The following is a 9602-nucleotide window of genomic DNA, read 5'->3' on the forward strand; positions in this document are numbered from 1 at the left end:
GGGGGGGGGGGGGGGGGGAAGAGGATGCTATCCAGTACCAAACCTTGCTAATTAGGCCTTTCTAGGAGTGCATGTCTTCACAGATGGTACAGACTGTCTCTGCCCTGGAATGTACTTGTTGATTGATTTATTCTGTCTCCCTCTCTATCCCTCATAGAACATATCCCCAGAGTTTCTATTCTTTCAGCATCTTTTTTCACTCCCTTCTCCAGGAAGTGTTCAATCTTCCAGGCTATAATTGCCTTCAGGAATCCTTTACTAAGTATTCTGTGATCAACACATGTCACTATCACTACAAACTTGCACCTGTTATATTGTTGGGGATAGAAGAAGAATGCATTCTTACCCCATGCTGCTGACATTGGAGCTCAAGAGAGGTAATAGATATAGAACTCCTGAAATTAAAGTACTTTTCTCACTACAAGCTAAAATTACAGGAAAACCAAACAAGCCAGTTCCTGCTTAAAGGCTCTAGCTATAATAAGTTTCTCTTCTGCAAAACTATTAAGAGTTTTGCATTTTCATTTCCTTTGCTGTGGCTACATTTGCTTCAAACCTACTACCTTACCCCCCCCCAAAAGAAAAACCCCAACAGCCCACAAAAAAAAAACTTCCCCAGAAGTTCTATAGTATCCTATTTGTGTGAATGTGGTGCAGGGGGAGAGGGAGAACATTTTTTTAAAATGTTATTTATTGTGAATTTAAAACAAACATTCCAATATACAAAAAAAGGACAAAGGAAAACATTGCATATGAATTAAGAAGTGTTACATGTTTTTTTAAAGTGTATTTACATTTAATAGTATTAAGATTGCCTTGTTTCTGTCTCCCATCTGAAGTTTTTGTTTTAATTTGTGTTCTATTGAGTTATTTTGCATCTTTATCACTTTCCACTAAATTCATCCTTCCTCCCAAATAGAACCATCCCTTACAGTCAAGTATTGTCAAAATCAAAGTATAGTCAAGCAAAACAAATCAACACATTGACCATATCTGAAAATGTCATCTCATTCTATATTTCTATTCTTATTTTCTCTCTGACAAAAGAAAGTGTGTTTTATCATCAGTCTTTTGAAGTCATGGTAGGTCACTCCAGAAGTTTTTGAAAGTTGGTTTTCTTTGCATTATTGTAGTGAGACATCGTTTCTTCACTACCTGTACCTGTCCAACACCAGCACCGCAAACTCAACATGTCCAAAATAGAACTCATCTTGAAACATGGAGTGTTTGCTTGATTCTTCCCCATTCCTTGTATCCGATTAGTTACCAAGTACTGATTCTACCTGTGAAATTTCTTTTCATCCATCACAGATTTCCCACTTCTACTGCCATTATCCTACTTCTAGCCCTCATCACCTTTATAACAATCCCCTGAACTCATCTCCCAGTCCAAACCCATCCTTTAAAACCATAAGCAAAGTAATCTTCCTGATTTCCTTGATTCAAAATCACTACCTCCCTCCATTTTCCACCCTTCCCCCCCCAAATAAACTTTAATTGTCTATATAATAAAATGAATGCAAATTCCTCACTCTAGTATCCAAGGCCCACTGCAATTTGGTTCCTACCTATTTTTACAGCCTTGTTTCAGGCATTCCTCTCTGAGCACTTCTCACCTTCTATGGGAAGCCTTTCCCAATCCTCCTTAATTCCAGTGCCTTTCATCTGTTAATTATTTCCTATTTATCCTACATAGAGCTTGTTTGTACATATTTACTTGCTTGTTTTTTCCCATTAGATTGTGAGCTCTTCCACAGTAGGGACTGTCTTTTGCTATTCTTTATATCCCCAATACTTAGCACAGTGCGTGGTACGTAACAGGTGCTCAATAAATGCTTATGAACAATATTCCAAAATTTCATCCTACCCTCTCCCACATCTATACATTTGTACTTACAACCCCTCAAGCCTAAATGGTCTACTTCCCATGTCTTGTTAAAATCTTCAAAGCCTAGCTCAAGTGCTGCCACCTCCAGGAGGCTTTCCCTTATTTCCTCCAATTAGAAGTGATCCCTGCCTCCTAGAATCTCAGGCACTCTCTTTGATCACTCCTATTCATCCCTTCATTCATCAAGCATTACTACAGTTATCCCTTCCACATCTCAGGCATTAGGGGCATGGCACCCCCTCGATCTGGAAAATCCGACTAAAAAATTTTGGCCCTCCCTTTGTACTAGAGGAAAAGTCTGATTTTTTCTTTTTCTTTTATAGGGTGTTAACAGTACCTTATTGTAAAATTTGGGTTAAGTATTTGGTCATAGGCTCTGTGTCACCTGCTGGCCTTTGTGTGTCATCTGCAACTTCTGCAAAACTCCCCAAAAAATTCCTATTTAATTTCTTATGCTGACCCCAGATACATCAAACCCGTGATGGGGAAAATTGTTACATGGACAGCTGTATATGCCAGGCACTGTGTTAGATTCGGGCACACACACACATACACAAAATACTTGTCTCAGGGCATTCTAATAGGAGGAAACAGCATATTCACAGAAAAGTAAATGATAACCATATAAAGTATATACAAAGTTTACAAGGGAGAGAAAACTGAACATTTGGTAAGGTAAGAATAGGCCTCCTCTGGGACTTTGTATTCTAACCTGTGTTACACTCATTTGTATACATTTCATTTCCCCGCCATTAACTGGTAAACTCAGGGTAAGGTCTCTGTCTCCTTGTCAAATCATCTTCTCCTGCTCACCAAGCATGATCTTCCTCTTTCCTGGGCCCTCATATCTCTCTAAACTCAGTCTCTTGGTGAGCTCAGCAGTTTCTAGTACTTCAATTATCATCTCTATTCAGATGACTCCCAAATCTGTTAATCCAGTCCTAATATCTCTATTGAATTCCTGTCCTATGTTATCAACCGCCTGCTGGACATTTCCAATTAAATGTCCAATAGGTATCTCAAATTCATGTCCAAAACACAACTCATATTTATCCCCAAACACAACCCTTCTGCAAGCTTTCCTATTTCTATTGCTGGCACTGCTAACCTAGTCACTCAGGTTGAATTCATCCTTTATTTTTCCCTCTCCAGCACCAGTCATATTGCTTGTTGCTAAGTTTTGCTGATTCCCACAACCTCTCTTACCTCTGTTCCCTTCTGTCTACTCACACAGCTCCTCCCTTAGTTATACCTTATTACCTCTTACCTATACTAGTATAATAGCTTCCCAATTAGTCTCCCTACTTCCACTCTCCTCTCCTCATCGTCACACAGGTGCCAAATTGTTATTCTCTAAGATACTCTCATATTCAAAAACCTTCAGTGGCTCCCAATTACCTTTAGGATAAAATAACACACTCAGCCTAGCACTTAAAGCCTCCCAAAATATAGCCCTCCCTTACCTTTCCAAGTCATTTCTTTCTTACTCTTCACAAACGTGGTTCCATTCATCTGGCCTACTGTTATTTCCTGTACATAACATTCCATGTCTCACCTCTGCCTCTTTGCACAGGCTATTCTAATCCTGAAATGCACTTCCTTCTCACTTCCATATCTTAACAATCCCCAGCTTAGTTCAACGCTCCCTCAGCTCTGGTGTTACCTTCTAGATGAGACCTTTCCTGTTGCCCTGTGTTGTGAATGCTCTCTTCTTCCTGAAGTGAATGTGTTATTTGAGTATGTTTCCAGTAGAATATAAGTTCTTTGAGACCAGGGAATGTTTCATTTTTGTCTTTGTATCCCCAGCACCTAATATAGTGCCTGATTATAATAGATGCTTAATAAATTTGTTGAATTTACCTTTGCATCCTCAAACTGTAGCACAGTGCTTTGCACATAGTAGGTATTTAATGTTTTGAATTAGAATACTAGATCTCAGAGCCACTTTTCTCCACTTCCCTTCATCCCAGGAATGAGAAGTGATTACACACAAGGAGCTCTAAGATTTATTCCAAAGAGATTACTTATTGGTTCAGTGTCGCCAATAGTAAAACGAGAGTCAGAATGGTATCCCTTTTCCTTCATTTCAACCTTATGGACAGGTACTTTCTACCCCCTCCTCCTGTTTTCAGACAGGCTCAAGGAGGAGTTTTCCCTGAGTTACCCAAGGTGAGGAGGGATGGTTTAGCAAGGTGTCCAAGGGAGAAGTGAACAGAACCTAAGAAAGGGGTGACATTAATTAAGGAGAAAGCATTTTGGGGAATAAGGAGAAGAGTATAGGAGGTAGATATGAGAGTTAGTTGGTAACCAACTACAGTTGAGTTCCTATTCCCAATTGGAAAGGATAATAATAAAACCTAATATTTATATAATACCTACTGTGTGCCAAGCACTTTACAATTATTCTTATTTGATCCTCACAACAACACTGGGAAGGAGGTGCTATCATTAGCCCCATTTTACAGATAAGACAACTGAAGCAGACAGATGTCAAGTGATTTGTCCAGGCTCACACAGCACAAGTCTGAGGCCAGATCTGAAATCAGGTCTTCCTGATACCAGGCCAAGCACTCTATCCATTGAGCTGAGGCTTCAGAGTATCAGCCTTTATGAGAAGTTTCTACCTATGGTAGAAAGAGAAGGAAGATGATGAGGAGTCCACCATTAAGAAGTTTGTCTTAGACATAGCCCTACCCCTGTCCACCTCCAGGCCAAAGCCCACAGAGCAATAACATAATTTAACATTCTAGGCCTTCTTAAAAAGGTAAAAAGTAAACTCTATACCAGGAGTGGGGAACCTGCAGCCTTCAGACCACATGTGCCCTTCTAGATTTGTTCTGCAAAATTTAGATTCAATCAAAAGGCCACACTTAAGGATCTAGAAAGCCACATGTGGCCCGAAGGCTGCAGGTTCCCCACCCCTGCACCTTCTCCTTCCTCCCCCAAAAAAAACCACCCTTGTCAAATGCCCTGGGGGCTCTTAAATTCTGTAGGATTTGCTTGGATGATGGGTATCAATTTCAGGCTCTCAGAGGGTGACCTCTTCTATAAACCTTGTCCGTGGGCAATTGGCTCAGACTCTTACTCTCTACAATTCCACAAAGATAGGGAGATATCTTTAGTCTCAGGTGTCATCACCAACCAAAAGAATGGGAGATAAATCAATAGACAGACGTAGAGATTGGAGTTACCTTCAGGATAATTGGACCCCAAGAGAGGAGTGTAGTCTAGAAAAGAAGAAAGATGCAGTTAGAAAAGATGTGGGGATAATGTCATAGTGAGAGGGAATGAGGTGACAAACACAATTTGGAATGGATATTAGGGACAGCACTTCAGAAGGGGAACTCACCAGAGAAGCCAGCTTTTCGGCAGGCAACCAGGCCAAGGACGAAGAGGGTGAGGCCGAGGCTCAGAGTCAATACAGATACAGAGATCTTCATTATCTGCTTCAGAGAGAGGCCAGGTGCTGTAGGGACACAGTGTTACAGGGGTCAGTCTCGGTGCTCCCCTTAGTGGGTCCAACAGATTCCCAAATTCATATACATATGCCTGCACATACAAGTGCATACAAAGAATCAGAAAACTAAATTACATCATCCAAACGCAGGAATGCTATATCCCTGTATCACCTTACATGTATCCTGCATTTGAAAACTTCAAATGTCTGTGTGCCTCTCCCTTGTATTTCCAGCTGGAAAACTCACATTCTTGTTGTGATGACTAATTTTATTCATGTCCTTTACTTGACTATCCTAGGCAACTCCCCCTTCTTATCAAGTCCTCTGAAAAAGGGCATCATTTCCAAAGTTCCTGATCCTTGTATATCTCTTCCATGCTTATCACATCCAACGCCTCATACTTTCTCATCTCACATTGATTATCATTTCCTTAGCTAAACAATCAATCTCCCTAGAATCTGACCTAGACTGGAATTATCCTACTTGAATGATCACCTATTGAGGAAGGCTTCTCTTTTGTAACTCTTCTATTAAGGTAGACTTGTCCTACATATAGAATTCCTACTGTGCTCTCCATCCCTACCTTAGCTGCCCTTCAAGTTCGTAACAATGCATCCGCATCTGAGAAGACCCAGCCCTATAAAACCTGTAAGACAGCATTTCCATAGCTTGCAACAAAGTGGGATGCTATTCCCCTGGGTCTGTCCCTGAAATATAACTCCTTTTCAAGACTTCCTTAACTCCCTGTGTTACCCCAGGTTATTATGAAAGTCAGATGATACTGTATATGTAAAAATATCAGCTATTAATATCACCACCTTACCTTAACTCCATCTTTCTATAAACTTAGATGCTCCTTTCACCTCTGGCACACAATCCCTCTGGCACCCTCCTTTCCTCAAATGTATTCAACATATGCCCACACTGAAAATATACTCACTCCAGTTCTGCAAGATAGGCTGGGAAGTTCCACTGTGCTCTACATGGCAAGTGTAAATATCCCCACTAGAGGGGGTAAGGGGTAAGTAGGATCGTGTCTGATAAGTCCAGTCCCCATTGGATTGTACAGCCCTCTGGATGCCACTGTTTGGGATAGGCTGCCCATTCTTCAACCACAAAATGGCCACCATCAGTGCAAGTAGCCCAGACCACACCATTCAACACAAGGGAGTCAGTGATGCTGGCTTGTTATGTATGGGGCTTCTATCCTGCTGATGTGGCCCTGGGAGAGAGTAAGGCATGGCATTGTTACAGACTAGGGAGGGGAGAAGGGAAGCAGAAATCAAGAAACACACCAACAGTTTCCCTCAATTCAGTTTCTTTCCTGTGTGTACTCCTGATGTCTGACTCCTTCCCTATAGCTTTCCTTCCTTCATTGGCACTTTCTCCTCTGTATTTCAGAAATAAGATCTTCCTCCTGCCTCAGTAATTCCTTTTTCCCATGCCTCCTTCACCTTTCCCTCCTTCCTTGTCTCATCTAAAATGACCTCTTGAAAAAAATTATATAGTGATAGTCACTCTTACACAATGAGGGAAAAAAATCTGAATTGTTAGAACTTGGTAACAAAATGACAGATTACTTCCAAGTACATACATTAACCACTAAGCTTAAAAAATTGTTACCTACTGAAGATTCATAGACTCGTTGAAGCAGGACTTTAGTGTTTTAATTAATAGATAAAGCTTATAATTCACATACAACCATTTGTAAGTAGAAATTTCTAAAGAGTTTGTTTTAATAGTTTATTTTAAAATATAGGTTAAAAATTAAAATTCCCTCCTAATTTTATTTTTAAAATGCATTAGCTATATGAAGTCTTTCTTCTAGAATAACTATAGCTTAGACAAGTCACTTCCCCTCTTAAGCTTAGTTTCCTCATCTAGAAAAGGAAGGGATTGAACTAGATGATCTCTAAGTTCTCTTATAGTTTTAACAGTCTTGATGCCATGAAACAAAGAGTAACACTAATTGACTTTCCACAAATGGTGGTAAATGCAAATAGAAGAGTACAAATTAATGAGATTTGATACTGTTTTCATCCTCTCCTGCAGAAAAGCTCATCCTAGCAATTCTTTGTGCCCTCTGCCCAAGTCTAGTTCTCTCCCCTACCACTCCAAGACACTCCAATTACTAGTCATACCCCAATACTCAGTCCTCCAAGCTTTCCCGGTCAAAACTCACCTCACAATCCTACTGTCCCCCATTCCCTACTTCTACCACCAGCCCTAATCCAAATCATTTCCCTTTGGAGGAAGGCTTCCTATCTCCGTACATTTCCCCATCTGCTTCCCCTCTGCCCAAGTCCTGAACTATATTGATCCTATCCATCTGATCCTCTTCACCCTTTCCCTCTTCCACTTCCATTCCCTTGGATCTCTTTCTGCAGCCCCTTCCTTCTTACGTGTCCTTTGGGTCAATGATCCCCAGAAGGGCTTTGTGTGACTGGCACAGTCCTGGAGTCCTTTGTTCATATGGTCCATAAAATCACTTCTGTTACTGAGGATTTCAGAAAGCTCTTCGGCTAATGGATGCAGCACCCCAAAATCAACGGCGGCCATCTTGTTAGCCTCTGAGTCCCAGCAGGTCAACACATCCTTGTTGAAGGAGATACAATATGTGAAGTCCTTTACTGATCCTTCTTCATCCAGTATACAGCCACTCTCCACATGGGTCACAAAGCCCCCTGCTGGGGCCAGGATAGAGGAACAGGTCAAGCTTGCTACTTCACTACAAGCTTCAAAGCCTCTCTATCTCATTGAGCATCCAAGTGAAGAACTCAAGAGTCCTTCCCAGAGAAAGACCTCATACACAAGAACAGAGATAAGGTGCAGAAAGGAGTCTTCTGCCTCCATGCAGTTTTGCATGACTGACCTTAATGAGATTCCCCCAGATGCTATCTACCACCCATTCCAAGGCAGATTTTTTCCCAAGGAGAAGCAATCCATACAGAGCCCCCAATTTCTTCTGAGAAAATTCTCTAAATCTCCCAAAAGTCCCAAAAAAGTAAGGCAATGGGAAAGGAGTGTTGAGGGAATATATAATGGAGAAGAAATGTGCCTTACCTGCTCCTGAAAAACCCAGGCTGAAGCCCAGTAGTAGTAGGTGGAGTAACCTCATTCTTTGCTTGAGCATTGCAATGGATTTGATTTTCTAGAGTTTGGAGCAATGCTTCCACCCTGAGCTTTGCAGATGATCCTGAGTTTGAGGGTCTGAACGGCCCAAAGCAAACAAGTGACTTCTCAGGCCAGGCTAAGTAATGTTTTGAAGTTCTAGGCTGGTTCTCCTCAATCCTGAACCTTTTTACCCTAGCCGAATGTCAAAGTCCCAAACCAGTAGCTCAGAGATTTGCTAGGTGGGTGGGAACATATGTGAAAACCAATAGTTGGAGTCCTCGGCGTGGCATCATCAGTTACTGGGTGAATCCTATCCAGCACAGGCCTCTGTAGGAAGAGCCACTCCAACTACATCTTTACAAAATTGCAGATTTGGAAGGAACCTCATTGGTCGTTTAGTGCAGTTTGTAGCTGGTAAAGAATACCTTCTACAGCATTTCCAAAGATCTCAAGTGAACTAAGACGTTCTACCTTCCTAGGCAGCCCGTTCAACTCTTTGAATACTAATTGTATTCTAATTAGCAGGAATTTTTTCTTTGCATAGTACTGACATGTTCCTCTCATTGTCCAGATTTTTGACCTCTGGGGTCAAGTAGTCTAATAGTTCTTCCATATATAATAACCATTCAAATGCTTACAGGTAGCTGTCATGTCCCTTCACAATTCTGAATTAACCATGACTATTCTGTTGAGCTGAGCTGGTCAGTTTCTTTGACTTCAAAAATATTTATTTCAATTAGCTTTGATGATAAAAAAAACCAAAGTATACATTAATACTACTACAAACCTAAAAGACAGCAAATCTGTGTATAGGGACCCCAGGGTCAGTGAGTATTAACACTACCTTGTTCTGGTCCCCCTGACCACCCCCACTTTCTAGTCAGTATAGTAAGTTTATAAGTAACCATTGTAAAGAGGCAATAAGCAGCAAATAAGATTGCAAAGGGGAACCTGGAAGTCACATACAAACCATCCCGAAAGATACAAACCATCCCAAAGATCAAAGGAGCATAAATTAATTGTCAATTCAGTGAGGAAAACAACCTCACTGTTCCTAGTAGCCAAGGCTGCCCATAACTTTGCCCCTTTGCTCCCTAGTGTTCTCCCCAGAGGTTCCTTGACTGGGCACTCAATTTCATCCT

General features: G+C 41.1%; 1 protein-coding gene across 1 annotated transcript; it reads right to left on the minus strand.

The window, feature by feature from the left end:
- Positions 1-4471: 4471 nt before the first annotated feature.
- On the minus strand, positions 4472-8673 carry LOC114053456 (HLA class II histocompatibility antigen, DM beta chain). The gene is given in 6 exon segments (XM_027876536.1): positions 4472-4512; positions 5080-5115; positions 5238-5354; positions 6287-6568; positions 7749-8033; positions 8410-8673. Coding segments are annotated over 6 exon segments (807 nt in total). The 5' UTR covers positions 8480-8673; the 3' UTR covers positions 4472-4495.
- Between the last annotated feature and the right edge of the window lie 929 nt (positions 8674-9602).

The sequence above is a fragment of the Vombatus ursinus genome, unplaced genomic scaffold (genome assembly GCF_900497805.2).
Source record: "Vombatus ursinus unplaced genomic scaffold, bare-nosed wombat genome assembly UNPS02014811.1, whole genome shotgun sequence".
In the NCBI taxonomy this organism is placed as follows: Eukaryota; Metazoa; Chordata; class Mammalia; order Diprotodontia; family Vombatidae; genus Vombatus; species Vombatus ursinus.